The 19,417-nt window shown below is 40.2% G+C and overlaps 1 protein-coding gene across 1 annotated transcript in view; it reads left to right on the top strand.

Annotated features, from left to right (window-relative positions):
* Positions 1-16,386: 16,386 nt before the first annotated feature.
* LOC124805409 (ras-specific guanine nucleotide-releasing factor 1-like) overlaps positions 16,387-19,417 on the top strand; it is a 429,611-nt gene continuing 426,580 nt past the window's right edge. The window contains exon 1 of the mRNA XM_047265970.1: positions 16,387-16,563. Coding sequence (XP_047121926.1) covers positions 16,387-16,563 — 177 coding nt within the window. The remainder of the gene's footprint in view (positions 16,564-19,417) is intronic.

The following is a 19,417-nucleotide window of genomic DNA, read 5'->3' as shown; positions in this document are numbered from 1 at the left end:
TAGCATAGCAATGCCATCAGTGAATCTTATTATTTATATTATTTCACCTTGCTTTTTAAGTCCACTCTTCAAGCTTTCTTTATTTTCATTATTGTCTCTTCGATGTACAGATTGAACAGTAGGGGTGAAAGACTACACCCTTTTTAATCCGAACACTTCGTTCTTGATCGTCCACTCTTATTTTTACCTCTTGGTTCTTGTACATATCGTATATTGACCGTCCAGTCCTATAGCTTACCCCTACTTTTCTCAGAATATGGAACATCTTGGATCATTTAAGACGGTCAAACGCTTTTTCCAGCTCGACAAATCCTATGAACGTGTCTTGATTTTCCTTTAGCCTAGATTCCATTACCAATTGCAACGTCAGAACTGCCCTCTTGTGTCTTTACCAGTCCTAAAGCCAAAATGATCGGACTCTAACATATCCTCAACTTTCTTTTTCATTCTCCCCTGTATTTTTGTTGTCAGCATACTGGATGCGTGAGCCGTTAAACTGATTGTGGCATAATTTCCGCACTCGTAGGCTCTTTAAATGCTGGGTCTAGAGGTATACTGCCAGTCTCCTACATTCTGCACACGAACGTGATAAACCTTTTGTTGCAATGATTTTAGAAATTCCGATGGAATATTATCTATCCCTTTATCCTTATTCGATTTTAAGTCTTCCAAAGTTTTTCTAAATTCTGATTCGAATAGTGAATCTCCTATCTCTTAGCTATCGACTCCTGTTTGTTCCTCCATCAAGTCATTAGATAAGTCATCGTCCTCATAGAGGCCCTCAACGTACTCCTTGCACCTGTCTGCTCTCTTTGCATTTAACTATGGAATTCCCGTTGCATTCTTAATGTTAACTATAAAAACTGGAATTACTGATAGGATATGTCGTCAGAGTACATGAACATTGATGTGTAACATTATTGTGACAGGTCATCGGGATGGCTTGGAGTGAATGAATGATTCTGTACCGAAAATGAATGTGGGTGCAGCAGAAGGAGTCAGCCGGTGTATACAAACGCGCTTCGTTGCTTACAAACATTGTCTTCTTGGCATTGATGTCGATCTAGATATCGACCTCTGCGAGTGCCGCTAATACGCAGTCTCCCGGCGCAGCTGTCCTCGCGGTTCCGTCCTCGTCGGTATCAGTGCGTACTGATCACTAGCTGATGCAGCGTCAGGCACCGCCGATGCCTCGTGCAACAGATCTCGTAGCAGAAGAACCAGGCGCAGAATCTGCTGTCGCCCCGTAAATAGCGGCCAAGCGACGGTAGGGCGGCTCGATGCCCCGAACTCCAGACGACGGGCGGCTGAGGCTGTTCCAGCAGTCCGTGTCTGGAGGGGCCCTAATGGCAGCTACGAGACACAGGAAGGCTGCTAGGTGCTGGCGAGTGGACCCACCGTGGCGGCAGAGCGCAGTACAGCCAGGAGCCCGGACAGTCGAGGGTTCGAAGTCCGGTGGTGGCGTTTGCTGCTGCTTCGTAGATACGCCGTTGTCCTCAGGCATTGCCTAACATAAGTTTGGCGTCGTAGCATAGGCCAGCTTTCTGATGATGACTGGTCGGTCCCGAGAGGGACGATCTGTGTAAATCCTTCTGTCAGGAGGTTGATTGTGTGGAAGAGGTAGCACTGTTTTCTCTCTTCCATTACCCAAAAGCTTCTCGAATGGTGATCAGTGACCGCGGACTTGGTCATGGCCCCAAAGAAGTAGGTTGGAGCGAGGAAGTACACCGATGCTGATGTGTCGGCACAGGTGGCGGCCACTGCCCGGAACACGAAGCTGCGGCTACAGGCAACGTTTGAGACGTTACGTTCTTCCCTTCTTAGTTGGATACGGGTCGCCAAATCCCTGTTCGAAAGTTGACTGTAAGAGAATCACTGAAATATTTATCTCCTATTTGGCTGCTGAGAGCAGTTCTGATGGTAAAATTCACTTTTATTGTCACTGCTCCTCCTCTCTATTTACACTCTCTTTACATGCTTGTACTATCAACGCAGAATATTTATTTCACGATTTGCACCGTCCTATTTCAGTCAATTCTTCGTTGGTCATCAGGTTTCTGGCTCCACCAGGTGGGAAGAATGGGAACCAGGCTGGCTTCGTAGCTTTACGATCTTACTGACATTCATCTACTTCTTCCCGTATAATTTTCTACAACTTCACTAAAACTGTTTACTACCTGCGTCTAATGATTCTGTAGTCGAATACATATACTGTGGTCTAGGGACGCCATTCAACCATATGGAACAAAATTAACCTACATGCAGTGAACTGTACGCCCACTGTCGTATTGTTTGGTGACACTGGGCTGCATGGGCTTTGCATTTTGCACACTGTCCTATTGTACATCTCGGTCTACATCAGTGCTCAGCACGCCACATCGTGGTGCGAGACAGATGGTATTCTGGTGCCGCTATCTGACCCCCTTTCCCCGGTTCCATTCGCGAATGGTGCGTGGGCATGATGACTCTCGATAAACCAATGTATTAGCATTAATTTCTACAATTATCACATTGTGGTCATTTCGCGAGGCGGATGTGGGAGGAAGTAATATGTTGTCCGACTCTTCCTGCATCATACTCTCTCAGATTTTGAGTTGTGAAACCTTCTGTGATGCACAACGCCTCTCTTGTAATGTCTGCCAAGGACTTTGTTGAGCATCTCTGTAACACTCCATCGCACCCGAACGACACTGCGACGAAAGACAGTGCTCTTCATTGGATCTCTTCCACCTCTTCCATAAGTTCTACATGCTAAGGGTCCCATAGTGATGAGGAAAAACCCATAATTGGTCAAACAAGAGTTTTGTGAGCTAGTGCTTTCGCGTATGAGGTACATTTCCTTATGATCCTTCCTATGAATGTCAGTCTACCATCTGCTTTTCCTACTATTTGTTTTATGTGGTCATTTTACTTATGGTTGCTCCAGATATATCATTTCCATATCTTAACAATTCGAAAAATTTTTGGACAACAGGAATAAATCCATGGTGGCCTTGCTTCAGTCGCCTTCTTAAGACCGCGAATGGGGAATCTGTCAGAACTTCCATAATTTACCACTCTTGTTACTGCTTATTAATTCCTCTCGCTGTGAGAGATTTACCCAGTGCACCTCGCTTCAAAAGCTCTCCGAAATCCTTTACCCACTTACTGGCTCTACATCGGCTTAACCGGTGTTGTCCAGTAATCCTGCAGTTCTCCTTAATTCTTTAAGAGCTACATGCGTTATATAGCTCCTCCACATGCCCTATATTCGAATCCATTCAATTCTTTCACTTCCACGTTTCTTCTATACCTCTTTCACTTTCTTGCCATTCGCATCCGTCACTTGGCAAGCTATTACTCGTAGATCCACCACCATACTGTACACTGCTTCTCGATGCAGCTGGAATGGTTCATTATGTGGCTTCTCAGCACTTTGCTAATGGAGGCAGTGCAGTCTAATGTGAAGAGACTCCAATCTAACTTATTCTTGTTCTAATCCATTGGCGCTTTACTACAACTAAGTAGTTTTGTTAACTGTGCTGTGACGATCCTGGGATACTTTTAGTACTGCTCCAGGTTCCAAGACATTGAAAACTGGGGTCATAGTTCTTGTCAATGATATCTTGTATGACGTCGGTGATCACCTTGAATTGATGATGTGATCATACTTATCAGTGGGCAGCCATACCTCTCCCTAACCCTAGCGAATCAAATGCCTGTATTTAAAAAATCGAAGATGACGGAAATAGCCCCATTGCGTTAGAAGACAAATTTAAAAACACCTCTTTCCTCATATCTTCAGCCAGTTACTCTGTACCGTACTTCTTATCTCCAGCCAATCATAGCAGTGTACTCCAAAAATCCAAGGTAGCACAAATAATCCAATTACGGCAGCGTCGAAAAATAAATGGCTGCTTCTCACCATTGTTTGAATCTTATGTGCAATAAAGGTCAACATAAAATCAGTTCAGACTAGAGTGAGACATGGGTCTGACTTGGTCCATCGGTGTAAGGAATCTTTTAACCGTTTGAAAAAGTCTTGCATCATTTGCATTTTACAAGTAAAAAACACGTTTTTCTGGGTGGTTATCGAAGCACGTCACTTCTATATTTTAATCTTTCACGAATCGGTAGAAATACACCATGGAAGTAGATAAACAGATAACGTCAAAAGAAATTTTTTCATCCCGCATTAGCAGTTGTCAAGATAGGATGGCTAAAGGTCAAGCTAAATATAGCACGTAAAATTCGTTTTACAGTTTGAAGTGAATCAAGCAAGTAGAAATTGAATTCTTACTCGCTTTAAAAAATCTAGCTTCATTTGCAGTTTACACGCAAATAATAAGCTTTTTGTGGGTTTCTTTTATGCATTCCAGTACTGTTTCAAGCTTTTTGTCAATTGTTTCAAGTTTTCTAAGCAGGTAGACAAATACATGCAATTAATGGTCAAAAATGGTTCAAATGGCTCTGAGCACTATGGGACTTAACATCTGTGGTCATCAGTCCCCTAGAACTTAGAACTACTTAAACCTAACTAACCTAAGGACATCACACACATCCATGCCCGAGGCAGGATTCGAACCTGAGACCGTAGCAGTCGCGCGGTTCCGGACTGAGCGCCTAGAACCGCTCGGCTACCGCGGCCGGCAATTAATGGTCACCCTGTTGTTTTGCAAAGCTTTATCCGTTGCCAGGATGTAACGGTCTAAAATTGCGTATATACTGCACGTAAAATCCAGTTTTAAGCGAATTGCACGTGCCCGTATGGCTTAAAGTGACACATATGACAACGAAAGATACATTCTTATAATAATTTTAAGAAGCGTTTGAAAAATATTTCACCTTTTGTGTTATAAGCATCAAAAATCGCGCATTTGCGCATGAAGCTGTGTTTCGTAGATATCTGTTGTATTTTAGGTGCTGCATTTGGATATAATTAAAACACTGATTGTAATAGTTAATTATCGTTTAGTTGTTTACACATTAAACGTTTTGGATATGCGAAATAATGCATGTACAAAATCAGCATTGTGCCCAGCCCAGTGGAAAGGGATATACTGTATAATCAGGGAGTCAAAGCTGCATCGGTAATCGAGCAGGAAATTAAACTAACCCAAAAATTGCTGTAAGTTGTAAGTGGATACACTGAGGGCAATTTGAGTATTTTTAATACACAACCTTCATTTTGACTAATTGTATATGACTTTATACAGACGAATTATTTAAATTTATTTTCTTCTTCTTCTTCTTCTTCGTTTCACCCAACTTTGGGGTACGTTGAATCAATCACTTCTGTGTGTTCTGTGCCTTTCTTTTCGTCCAGTACTGTTTCATTCTTTCTGATCTTGCTTTTCTTTCCTCATCAGAGATGACAATCGTTCTTTTCTTTCTATTTTGGAGCTGGAATCCCTCTTTTCTGTCTTTGCTTATCATTTTTGCGGTCCTGTCTGTGAGCATTTTTTCTGTGATGTGTAGTTCTCTTAAGTCTTTCTCTGTTTGGATAAACCAATTTGGTTTGGATTTTTTATTCCTGAAGTAGTCAAACATTCTTTTTGTAAGTCTATTTGGGTTCATTCTGAGAATGTGCCCATAAAACTCAATTCTCCTTTTCCTCATTGTATCCGAAAGTTTTTCTGTGGTTTTGTAGAGTGTTTCATTTTTGGTATGAATTAGTTTGTCGTTATGAAATTTGGGGCCTAAAATTTTTCTCAATATTTTTCTTTCTTTGATCTCTAGCCTTTCAATTGGGCCATGGTTAGTGATAGATAATGTCTCAGCTGCATATAGTGCTTCTGGTTTAATGACAGTGTTGTAATGTTTTATTTTTGAATTCCATGAGAGGGACTTTTTATTATAAGTATTTTTAGTAAGCTGAAAGGCTAGTTCAACTTTGTTTCTTCTTAATTCTATTGCTTTTTTCTCAAGGGCGTTCCAGCTAATCCATTCACCAAGATATTTGAATTCTTTAACAATTTCGATCTTTTGGTCTCTTACTTTAAGATATTTCATTGGCTTTTTTATATTTGTGATTATTTTGGTTTTTTCAAAAGAAATTTTAAGGCCTATTTTCTCTGCTTGTTTCTGTAATTCGAGGATCTGTTCTTTGGCTTCTTCCCATGTTTCAGCTAGTAGGGCCTTATCATCTGCAAATGCTAGGCAATTAACCTTGATACCTTTGTTTTTTGTTCCTAGTCAGATTCCACTATTGATTTTCTTGTTCCATTCTCTTACTATTTTTTCTAGGGCACAGTTAAATAACAATGGAGAGAGTCCATCACCTTGTCGTACTCCAGTTTTTATCTCAAATAGGTCTGAGAGTTCTCCCATAAATTTAATTTTGGAGTATGTGTTGGTGATGGTTTCTCTAATTAGGTTTGTAGTTTTATTGTCTAGGTTCAATTCTCTTAATATGGAGATTAGAGATTCCCTGTCTATGGAGTCGTACACCTTTTGAAAGTCAATGAATGTGATTACATACGCTTTTGCTCTCGATTTTTGGTAGGCCATAAGATTTTTGAGGTTTAGAATTTGTTCTGGGCAGGATCTTCCCTTTCTGAAGCCTGCCTGGTATTCTCCAAGTTGACAATCTAGCTGGGGTTCTGCTCTGTTCAAAAGGACTTTAGACAGTATTTTGTATGTTACGTCAAGGAGCGAAATCCCTCTGTAATTGTTGGGGTCTGTTCTGGATCCCCTCTTATGAATTGGGTGAATGAGGGCCATCTTCCATTCATCCGGAAATCTTTCTGTTTTCCATATTTCTTCAAATATGTTTTGGAGAGATTCTATGGCATTTCTATTGACATTTTTCCACAGTTCAGCTGTAATTTGGTTCTCTCTCGAAGCCTTATAGTTTTTGAGATTCAAAATGATTGATTGTAGTTCATCGACGGTGGGTGGTTCTGAGTTAGGACTTGTTGAAGCTGAGTTGCTGAAATCCATTTTTTCAATTGGTTCTTTACAGTTGAGAAGGTTTCTTAAATATTCCCTCAAAATTTTGCAATTATCCCTGTTGTTGTGTGCAATATTACCATTTTTATCTTGTAATTGGAGTGTCGGTGGGCTGTACTTGGTTATTTTTTGTTTAAAAGTTCTGTAAAAGCTCCTAGTCTTGTTTTTGTTGAAGTCTTCGTTGATCTGCAAAAGGAGTTGATCTTCTTGTGCTTTTTTAATTCTTTTGAGGTTTTTACTCACTAGTTTTCTTACACTCAGGAAATTTTGCCTATTATATTCATTTTTCTGAGATTGCATCTGTTGCCATGCTTTCTTTCTTTGCTCAATAAGTTTGTCACATTCCTCTGTCCACCATGCGTGTTTTTTGATTTTGGTTATAGGTGCTATTTGTTCAGCTTTGGTTAGTAGGCTTTCCTTCATTTCATCCCAATTTTGGTTCCTTATATCTTGAGTCGCGAGGGGAAACTCCTTCGAATTCATTATCTTTTCTGGATTGTATCATCTGCTTTTGGGTTTACTGTTTCTATCTTTCCTTTTGGGGATAATTTTGAGTTTTATTTTAGAAAGATAGTGATCAGAATCCAAGTTTGCTCCTCTGAGTACTTTGACATTTTGTATTTCTGTATGGTGTTTCCATTTTATCGCCACATGATCAAGTTGAAATTCACCCAAGTGTGGGTTTGGTGAGGTCCGTGTCTTCTGTTTTCTGGGTAGTCTCTTAAAGGCTGTGGATTTCAGGATCAAGCCATGCGCTTGGCAGAGTTCTACTAATCTGACTCCATTTTGGTTAGTTCTATTGTGCGCTGCGTAGTTTCCAACAATATTTTTGTATTTCTTCTCTTTTCCTACTTGAGCATTGAAGTCCCCCGTAAGTATGATGTTGTGTTTGTCTGGGATCTTTTGCACCGCATCATCTAGTTGTTCCCAAAAACGTTCCACCTTTTCCTTATTTTTCCTATTGTCTTCATTTATGGGGGCATGTGCATTCACAATTGTGTATACTCTATTAGCAGATTTAAAAGTGAGTGTGGAGAGTCTTTCCGATTGTGATTGAAAGCTGATAATGCAGTCTAAAATACTTTTATCTATTATAAAGCCCGTTCCAAGGTGGGGTGTGTTTTTCATTATTCTTTTGCCTACCTTTCCTTTGTATATTCTGAAACCTCCGGAATCAAAATTGTTTTCATCTATGTATCGAGTTTCTTGTAGTGATGTTATGAGTATTCTATGATGTTTGAGGGTATCTGTAAGATGTTTTAATTTTCCTGTTTTTAAGAGAGAGTTTACATTGAAAGTAGCTATGTAACTTGTTTTTTTACATTTCAATTTCCTTGATGTCTTATCATGTCCCGATTGATCTCTGTGCAATGCTGCAGACTCCCCAGAATCCGATAGTCTGCTTGCGCACCTTGGTGCGGTGGATTGTCCACCTGTGGTAATTTGTTTCACATTACACTCTTCCATGATTGATAGTATTATGTATTTTAATAATTTTTATTTTAATAAATTTTAATAAAATTTAATAAATTTTCACGTTTGTAACTGCATGCCTGAAACTCTTTATACACAAAATTCCTTAAAATGAAAATAAAATTACTTCATTAATTGGTCTAAATAAATCCATCTATAATTCATCAAGAAGATGGCTGCTTATTAGAAACACCGCAACTGCTTTCAATGTACCTAGTTTATATTAGAAATCTAAAGCTATATCAATTTTGAGAAGACTATAACTACCGAAGTAATATTAATAAAGGACATATCTTTAAAAGGAGGCACTATTATTTCCCTGTTTTAAATATGCAGCCCAATACAATATTTGTTATTTGTAAATAAACTAGGATTATACTCTTTAATCATGAAATCAGAAATAAAATCAGTGGAGGATTTTCAAGATAAGGCAATTGAAGAAGTTTTACCATCGATTAAAAAATGGCGAATACAAATTTTAAAAAAGGGGTAGAACAAGTAACTAGTAATTTTCAAAATAAATTAACTCTAATATAACAGCAAACTAAATCGAATATAGATATGATTAATAAAAATCAACAAGAAAAGGAAATAAAAAATTACATGCCAAAAATCATCAATATAATATAATATAATTAATGCAATTAATTCATAAAAATGGTTGTGTATTAAAACCATCCCAACAGCACTCAACTTTCCCACTTACTAATGCATACCTAAAGCACATCCTTCTGAATGCAATATCTAATGAAATAAAATTTATTTGAAAATAATGAGTATTTGGAGAGCATTACAATTTAGGTCCATCTTTTAATAAATGTTTTATATTGATGTATCAAATCCAGTGACTGATGACCATCAGTAACTAGAGTATTAAATAAAATGGATGTGACATTTAATGTTGGATGGTCAGCTAACTCATTATTAAAACGAAAATTCTGAATCATGAGATTCATTATCATTATATTTAAGTTTCTTCATTCCTTTACATCTCAGTTTAATATTCCCTTCTACAAGAAACTGAAAATCTCAAGCTCTCATTGTTTTCAAATATCTGTTTAGCAAAACAGTTTTAAATTCATTATTTAGTACCATACAAATTTTATCTGTATGCCCACTATTGAGATATTTATAATCAGTAATGTTGTATAAAACATTTACTTGCAGCTTACTATTCGTTTTAAACAAATTAGGATTATTAATGTTGTTGAGCACTTCAGTAGAGCCTCCATTTACATAGAATAATTTTTATTCATGATTTTAAAAACCATATGATATTATATCATAGTGCTCTAGAAAAATTCCTTTATCATACTGAAATAAGAATCCTTTCTTAACTTATTTGCTGATTAATTTTTAGTATTTACATCTCTAGCTATTTGGTCATACACTATGTGTGTCTTTTCTTTCACATCACATACAATTTTATCAAAGATTTAACATTTAAATTTCGTATATTTTGTATATGATGCTCTTCATTTTCATCATCGAATTTTTATGTTTTTCTCATAGTAATAACTTTTAAGTCCAGTTGAAACCCAATTTGTCATCCATTTATTATATCCTAATTCATCTGTCCAGTCACCTAATGTACAACAAGTTTTTACAGTATTCCACCATTATTAATGTATACTATACAGTCCATATCAAAATGAATAACGGCTTCTCCTTTCTATTGGTATTTGCTAGCGTTGATTCGGAAATCGTCTTCCAATCGTGAATTTCATCAATCTTTTCTTCTTCTGCTCCATAATACTCTTCATTTTAGTCATTGTAATCATTCTCTAGACCGTCCGGTTAGCCAAGCGGTCTAACGCATGGCTTTCCGGAGCGGGAAGGAGCGCCTGGTCCCCGGCACGAATCCGTCCGGCGGACTTGTGTCGAGGTCCGGTGAGTGGTTTTTAGGCGGTTTTCCATCTGCCTCGGCGAATGCGTGCTGGTTCCTCTTATTCCGCTTCAGTTACACTATGTCGGCGATTTCTGCGCAACCAAGTTCTCCATGTACGCGTACACCACCATTACTCTACCACGCAAACATAGGGGTTACACTCGTCTGGTGTGAGACGTTCCCTGAGGGGTCCACCGGGGGCCGAACCACACAATAACCCTGGGTTCGGTGTGGGGTGGCGGAGGGGTGAAATGGACTGCGGTAGTCGTTGTGGGGTTGTGGACCACTGCGGCTGCGGCGAGGACGGAGCCTCTTCGTCGTTTCTGGTCCCCAGTTAACATACGATACAATACAATCATTCTCTTCTTCTTTTCCTCATTGTGCAGTCATAAATGCAGTGTTTCTAACGTCTTCTTTCGGAATATTGTCGCAATCCTGGAGTAACAGGTCTGACGGAAAGTTTACTAGCACAATTCTTGAAACTTATCTTCCACCTGTCTGCCAAAACCATGATGAGAATTTTTAGGCACTGGCAGACTATGGTCTGAAATGGAGAATAATGTCCTCACTGAAGCTGATGGGAAGAGAAGTGCTCGCACCTTTTCCTGCTCCTTTGGAAAACATGGTGAGGTTTAATTTTTTTTTTTTTTTTTGCATCCAACATTGGGTGCAGCTGAATTAGCGTCTGAAATTGAGATTAATATCCCTTCATTAGGTGATGGTAAGAGACTCTATAAATATTGTTCTTAACTTATTGATTTACTTTGTTTCCTGTGGATGACAGAAATTTAAAATAATCAATCAATTACTTTATTTAAGTATTATTACCAGCAGAGTCAGCTTGCATTTTTCGACAGACTGAAATGCCATGAAATGTGTGCCGCATTTATTATCAATTTTTGTCAGTGATGAACAGGCTGTCACTTCTTTCGCTGCTTCCTCATAAGTTGTTTTTGTTGTTGTGCCTTCGTTCCTCTTCTTTTTGTGGTTCCTTTCACAACAAATCGAAACAAAATGAAACAAATTGTCCACACCTCGCTTTGTTTTACACCCTTGGTGCCTGTGTCAATGTGCATGTGCAGACATCAACATGATGCTGAGTAAGCAAGTTGAGACATGTTCATGCAAGCTGCAACAAGTGAAAGTTAAATGATAGTGATCAAGTGAAGACGTTTTAGTTTTTTACCGCATTAAAGTTGGTATTAAAATGAGCGAGAACAAACTTACTGTGGTGTACAGGTCAGAGTACCAACGGCCTTTCTGCAGTGGTAACACCGGCTCCTGTCAGATCGCCGTAGTTTAGCACTGTCAGGCTTCAATATCACTTGGACGGTTCACTGTCCAGATCAGCGAAGTGCTGTTGGCAAGCCCTTGTGAGGAGTGTTGAGGAGGTATCTGTGAACTGACGGCTCCAGTCACAAAAACTGACAATGTGCTTATAGCTTTGCACAGCGCCTATTTACATAAAACATTCAAGAGCCAGCTTCGTTCAGTATTGTTTCATAAAAACTATTGCATTTTTCTTAGATTTGCTTTCAACCAAGTGTGTTCTGATAGAGTACATAGCATCCTTTGACAGCAATTGTTGTGACTATAAAAAGAGTTTTATTTAGTGCGTTTACGAAATGGGGAAGCAATCCTTTTTTTGTGATTAGCTACTTCCTAAGTCGTGATATAAGGTAACAGATCGTGTACGATGACGAAGTGATATGGAGGATTATGTGATTGCATACTGCTAAAGGAGGTGAAGGAATGAGTTTAGAAATATCTAAGAACGTTTTTAGGAATAAATAATAAGCCACACGCCAGAAACATACCAGCACCTAACTCGATGCCGTTTTATCACATACTTGTGCACTAGTACCCCATCACATATTTTTCTACAGAGTATACTGTACTTTGTGTCACTTGTGTTTGACATGTGACCTGTGCTTGAATTCTATGTTAAATTTTATCACGGATTTCAATGAACGAATAAAAGAATGAAAGAATTATCGTCAAGTTTGTGACATAGTGTATGAGTCACATAAGTACTGAAGCACATCAAAAATCAGATGCACACTATAATGAAACAAGCTCGCCAGTGACACGGACTAAGTTTATAAATTCGTTTTCCTGGTACGGTGCAATCAAAATGTAGATACTGACTGCAAGCTGAAACATTTCAACAGTATAAATGGTATCTGTTGAAGAACAGTGATGAAGAGAACTAAAAATAGTACAACACGCAATTTATTTATTTGGAACACTAACGTATCTCAGACAACTCGCCCGCTTGCTTAATTTCACTTGTAAAGTATCTTACTCCAATATCTTGACCACTTTATGAAATATTAGGGGTGTCTCATTTCGCAGTACAGTGTGCCAGCCAAAGTGATGGAATACCATAAGGAGGCAACACTGCGATCAGAGTGAAGCAAATTGAACAACCCTCCGCCATGTTTTTAAAAGTCAAAATAAAAAAGTGAAAAAAAAGAAACGCGATAGTGTGTAAGAAAATTACGAATCCTAGACTAAAATAATAAATTCACATATTCAGGTGAAGTTGAACACATGAAACTTCTTTCTGTACTCGTGTGTAACACAAATGAACAAAAGCCCCAACAGATATTATGTTTAAATAATACGCACATTAAATGAGATGTATTCCTAGTTTTACTGCTTTTCTGCTGGCGCAAACTTTCGAAATGAGTTCGAAAAGAAATTTGGTAACAGCGTACCTTACTAGTTCGCATACGTATTATTTCGCGTTTAAAACAACCACAAAATGACGAGTGACTAAAATGAGGAAACCACAATCGCTTTCGACTGGTGGTCGCCTGAAATCTGAAATCGGTCACGTGACGTCCCACGTTAGTTAATTTTGAGGGCATTATAACTTGCGTGCTCAGACAGAACCCTATTTCAGGACAACGGCGCGTTGTAGATTTGTCACAAACACGTCACTCCAGGTTGGATTTGTTACAATTAAAAGTCAGTTAAAGACACAACAAGTCTGAAAGTAATTAGAAGATTGTAAGAGCAACGACAATAATTTTCGATAGTGTAACCAATCGCTGTTGTCACGTCGTTAGGGAAGTGCAGTCGGAGGAAGTATTTCGCGTCTTGGTACAGGCTTTTTTATCATCTTCGCGTTTGTAACACTCTCTGATACTTTTTTATTCACATAACAGAATAATATTCTGCAACGTACGATGTTATCCGCATATAAGAGTGTACTCTATCAGGAATGAGTTTCTTCAATTTCGTGACTTCATTCGGATTTTAAAAAAACAAAAGATGACGCTGCTGCGAATGAAACCATCAGCAATGAGATTTGTATTCTTTCTTGTCACAAATATTTGACCTTTTGTTTTTTAAAACAGTTCGCGATTTCAAATATCGTGCTTAGGCCGGAATCTAATCTAAGTGCTGCGCGAGAAATGAGCAGCAATGACATTTATATCCTTGCGTGTCTCAAATACTTGGCTGTTTACCTCTGAATATGTTGCGATTTCCGAGAGTGTGAATAGCAAGGAACCTAAGAGCAGAGCTCGAGTTGCTGCAGTCATATTTATTGTGTCGTTTGTCACAAATATTTAGCTGCTATCGAATCCTTTACAACGCTTTCTTTAACTTCGCGGCCAAGCCAAAGATCGCACCACGCGGCAAGGAACTTTCGCCACGTGTCGTTTTCCGAACTCCAGTTGCAGACGGTAGTAGTACTTGCTGATTTGCTCATTTTAGTCACTCGTACACAGTGACTTCCGAGAGTAACACGGAAGGAAGCACTGAACAACGTGTTACAGCCTCTCTACGTATACTCTATCTACCTGGTGCCAACTGTAACACCTCTGTTTTTTATCCCGACCTGATCTGATCGAATAGCAGCCCAATATTTATTATTAACATGACCGTGAACCTAATGGGGCTGGTAATCGGAGTTGACTGCTACAGAAGTTGTTACTTTCCAGTTCGTCCTGTTCAATACTATAATACTGAATGTATGGTAATAAGGAACACCAACACAGTTTTACTAATTACGAACTTATACAGGGTGTTACAAAAAGGTACGGCCAAACTTTCAGGAAACATTCCTCACACTCAAATAAAGGAAAGATGTTGTGTGGACATGTGTCCGGAAACGCTTAATTTCCATGTTAGAGCTCATTTTAGTTTCGTCAGTATGTACTGTACCCCCTCGATTCACCGCCAGTTGGCCCAATTGAAGGAAGGTAATGTTGACTTCGGTGCTTGTGTTGACATGCGACTCATTGCTCTGCAGTACTAGCATCAAGCACATCAGTACGTAGCATCAACAGGTCAGTGTTCATCACGAACGTGGTTTTGCAGCCAGTGCAATGTTTACAAATGCGGAGTTGGCAGATGCCCATTTGATGTATGGATTAGCACGGGGCAATAGCCGTGGAGCGGTACGTTTCTATCGAGACAGATTTCGAGAACGAACGTGTCCCGACGGGAAGACGTTCGAAGCAATTGATCAGCGTCTTAGGGAGCACGGAACATTCCAGCCTGTGATTCGCGACTGGGGAAAACCTAGAACACGAGGATACCTGCAATGGACGAGCCAATTCTTCGTGCAGTTGACGATAACCCTAATGTCAGCGTCAGAGAAGATGCTGCTGTACAAGGTAACGTTGACCACGGCACTGTATGGAGAGTGCTACGGGAGAACCAGTTGTTTCTGTACCATGTACAGCGTGTGCAGGCACTATCAGCGGCTGATTGGCCTCCACGGGTACACTTCTGCGAATGGTTCATCCAACAATGTGTCAATCCTCATTTCAGTGCAAATGTTCTCTTTACGGATGAGACTTCATTCCAACGTGATCAAATTGTAAATTTTCACAATCAACATGTGTGATCTGACGAGAATCCGCACACAATTGTGCAATCACGTCATCAACACAGATTTTCTGTGAACGTTTGGGCAGGCATTGTCGGTGATGTCTCGATTGGGCCCCATGTTCTTCCACCTACGCTCAATTGAGCACGTTATCATGATTTCATACGGGATACTCTACCTGTGCTGCTAGAATACGTGCGTTTACAAGGACGACACAGCATGTGGTTCATGCACGATGGAGCTCCTGCACATTTCAGTCGAAGTGTTCGTACGCTTCTCAACAACAGATTCGGTGACCGATGGGTTGTTAGAGGCGGACCAATTGTATGGCCTCCACGCTCTCCTGACCTCAATCCTCTTGAGTTTCATTTATGGGGGCATTTGAAAGCTCTTGTCTACGCAACCCCGGTAGCAAATGTAGAGACTCTTCGCGCTCGTATTGTGGACGGCTGTGATACAATACGCCATTCTCCAGGGCTGCATCAGCGCATCAGGGATTCCATGCGACGGAGGGTGCATGTATCCTCGCTAACGGAGGACATTTTGAGCATTTCCTGTAACAAAGTGTTTGAAGTCACGCTGGTATGTTGTGTTGCTGTGTGTTTCCATGATTAATGTGATATGAAGAGAAGTAATAAAATGAGCTCTAACATGGAAAGTAAGCGTTTCCGGACACATGTCCACATAACATCTTTTCTTTCTTTGTGTGTGAGGAATGTTTCCTGAAAGTTTGGCCGTACCTTTTTGTAACACCCTGTATTCTTCTCAAAACACAAAAAGGAGACAGCCACTGCATTCGTCATACATATCTAATTACGGCTAATCTCAGCACAGGCTTTCTTCATTTGCCATTATCGTCACACGCTAATCCATCACTGCATCCAACACTGCAATTCAAGGTTAGGCCGGCGCGGTAGACGTGAAACCAAATATCGGCACTAGTAACGTCACTGATCACTTTTATAAAGATACTTCATCACTTTCGCGGTATTTATTTATTATTTAGGGGTCTAGCCACGGCGATGGTGACACCCTTCTCGGTTAAAAACCCTGTATTCCAATAATGGCCTCCACACACACACACACACACACACACACACACACACACACACACACCATTCCCCCCAACCACACTGGCGCATCTCGACACTCGCTCTCGCAACACGTCACAATCGATTGTTCGCCCTATCGACCTGTGCCGAGTGCAAAGTTATAGTAAGGGCCTACGGACCCCTTACACAACACAGACATGCAGTACGCTGTTTGGCTGACTTTACTGCAACTCCTGTTGCAGAACCTGCTGTTCTACTACGAGTCGGAGTCGTGCAGCCGGCCCTCGGGCGTGGTGCTGCTGGAGGGCTGCTACTGCGAGCGCCTCATCACGGCGGGCAGCGCCAGCCGCAACCGGGAGGCCGCCGACAAGGCGGTGAGTGTCTGCCTCTGCCGCCACGTTCTCTCCCTGCTGCATGCTCTGCCTGTCCTGTCCTGTCCTCAACCGCTTACACGCGTCCCCGTGGCCTTTTGTTTCTTGTTATTATCACTGGAAGATCTTTTCCGATCAATTGCGTCATCAATGGACATCGGGAAAATTTAATGTTTGAGAAATTGTCATCGGAAAATGTGCTAGGTTTTAATCGAGGGTCGAGACACCCCTGCCAGTCCTACCTTCTGACAAAGCCAATGTGGTGTAACGAGTTTTTAATATTTTTGTGGGATGCGAAATTTAAAAACCTCTCACACACCGGCCTAATTTAGCTTCACTGATCAGGATTAAAAAAAAAAAACCATGCGTATATTAAGGGAATTTTCATTCACAAAGCAGGCTTATCACATTCACACAGTTCAATACTGTTCTATCCTGATTAAATTGAGCTTAACTTAAATTCCATAAGGCAGTGAAGCAATTTCGAAGTCTCGGTGCGACTAAAATTGTCAGTCGATCTCCTCAAAACATTTGTAATAATTATTAACTTTCGGTGATCACATGGGGAAGACCGGAAATCTGCTGGTAAGACCGTGTTATCCTATTTATTGGAAGTAATAAACTGGATATCTTGAGCGTACAAAACGGCAGGTTCGTCCAGTGTAAATCAGACGTTCCCCACTGATCCCGTGCCACACAGCGTAGTAAGCAGACACTGTCAATAACAATCAGTTAAAAAATACGCGAACACACTTACTTTAGTTTAGTTCATGTATTAAATTCCTTCTCATACAGAATCTCATCAAGATGGCGACTAGCTCAACAATAGATACATATATATCTTCGTTCTTTCACAGCTAATCGGCAGATCTGAATCATTCTTTTCATAAGAGAAAACATAGCAGAGGAGCTATTCCATGGAGTAAATGCACGCTCCAAGGCTTGAAACTACTTTGCATTGATAATCATCGTATATTAAAGTTTAGGAATCGGTAGGATAAGAAGAGATATTTCGAGATATGTACTGAGTTATATAATTTATAAAATTTCTGAAAATATCAAGGAGAGACCGCTGCAAGAGTCATTACAGAGTCCACGACAGAAAACGCTCAAATAGAGAAAGCAACGAGTCGAGGAGGCGAGACGACTGGGGACATCTCACAAGAGTCGCTGCTGAAAACTCTAGCTGAACTCATGGTGGAACGATGTTACTCGTGGAAGGTAGGTAATTGCTGGCGTACAATGCTGTAGCTCTGGAAAGCGAATGCGATATTTGATGTGGGAAAGTGTAAGTAGGCTGTTGGTAACGCCACGTAGCGCTCTATATGAAAATCACTGACTGTGCTGTGTGAAGTCTGTGGCTGGTTTGCATTGTTGGAATATTATTTGCTATTGTAGTGTTGGGCAGTTGGTTGTGAACAGCGCGTAGCGTTGCGCAGTTGGAGGTGAGCCGCCAGCAGTGATGGATGTGGGGAGAGAGATGGCAGAATTTTGAGAGCGGACGATCTAGACGTGTGTCCATCAGAAAGAGTAAATTTGTAATACTGGGTATCATGAACTGATATATAAATGATGACTTTTGAACACTATTAACGTAAATACATTGTTTGTTCTGTATCAAAATCTTTCATTTGCTAACTATGCCTATCAGTAGTTAGTGCCTTCAGTAGTTTCAATCTTTTATTTAGCTGGCAGTAGTGGCGCTCGCTGTATTGCAGTAGTTCGAGTAACGAAGATTTTTGTGAGGTAAGTGATTCATGAACGGTATAGGTTATTGTTAGTCAGGGCCATTCTTTTGTAGGGATTATTGAAAGTCAGATTGCATTGCGCTAAAAATATTGTGTGTCAGTTTAGTGTTGATCAGAATAAGTAAAGAGAGAAATGTCTGAGAACGTTCAGTTCTGCTCAGCTGTTTGAAAATCAAAAGCTGTAAGAGGTTCATCAGCACTGTAATTCATAAATTTTTCGAAGGGGATGTTACAACAGTACTGGACAAATGTTTCGAGCCAATCTTAAGGCTAAAGTGCCAAGGCTTCCGCGGCCTGTGTAGAGTTTAACAATATCTTTCTGGGCATTATACGGCGTCTTCTCGAAACTAAAACCGACGTTTCGACGGTTTCTGCAGCTCTCCTCTTCAGGGAGACAGTAATGATGGTTTGTTGTGTATACGGTCAAGCCTATGCACCGTCTTATTTTGGATTACATCCCCATCCAGCATCCTAATTTTGTTTTTCCATCGTTTCTCTAAAGCTTAGAACGAGAGCTGGATGTAGCAGATGTTTAAAATAATGATAAAATTATTATAATTTGACGATTGGTATGAAATACAGATAGTGAACTCAGTGATGGCTAGGTAAAAATGGAATTTCGGCCTACTGACGTTAATATGGAAGCAGCTATTGACCATTGCTATATCGAGTCTTCCATGAGTTCTGAAGATTTCTAATGCTTGCAGTAGATTTATACAAACAATCCTGTTGGAAGAACATCCGCAACTGAGCATTATAGCTCCAGTTGTAAATTACTTTATTTTCACACAATCGGTTTCGGACTGCAATAAGCCCATCCTCAGGTGTCGTAGCTGTGCTGTGGCCTCCGAGCGCCGAGTGTACCAGGCGCGGTGTGCTGGCTATGAGCGCAGAACAGGGAGTAGATTTATAGGCGATCTCTGTGTAGCTGAACGAGACAGCTGATCATCTCACAGCATTTTTGAACGGGGACGTATTTTTGTACAACTGATAGGTGATCACGAACGGATGTTGTTGGACCGAGAGGCCTGAATGAAGCAACGCGAAAGAGAAGTTAATAGTCAATTAGAGGATGGGTAGTGTTTGTTCGTATAGTAGAGAAATTTTGA

This window comes from Schistocerca piceifrons, chromosome 7 (assembly GCF_021461385.2).
Source record: "Schistocerca piceifrons isolate TAMUIC-IGC-003096 chromosome 7, iqSchPice1.1, whole genome shotgun sequence".
Taxonomy (NCBI): Eukaryota; Metazoa; Arthropoda; class Insecta; order Orthoptera; family Acrididae; genus Schistocerca; species Schistocerca piceifrons.
This window is presented reverse-complemented; position numbering and strand designations above follow the sequence as displayed.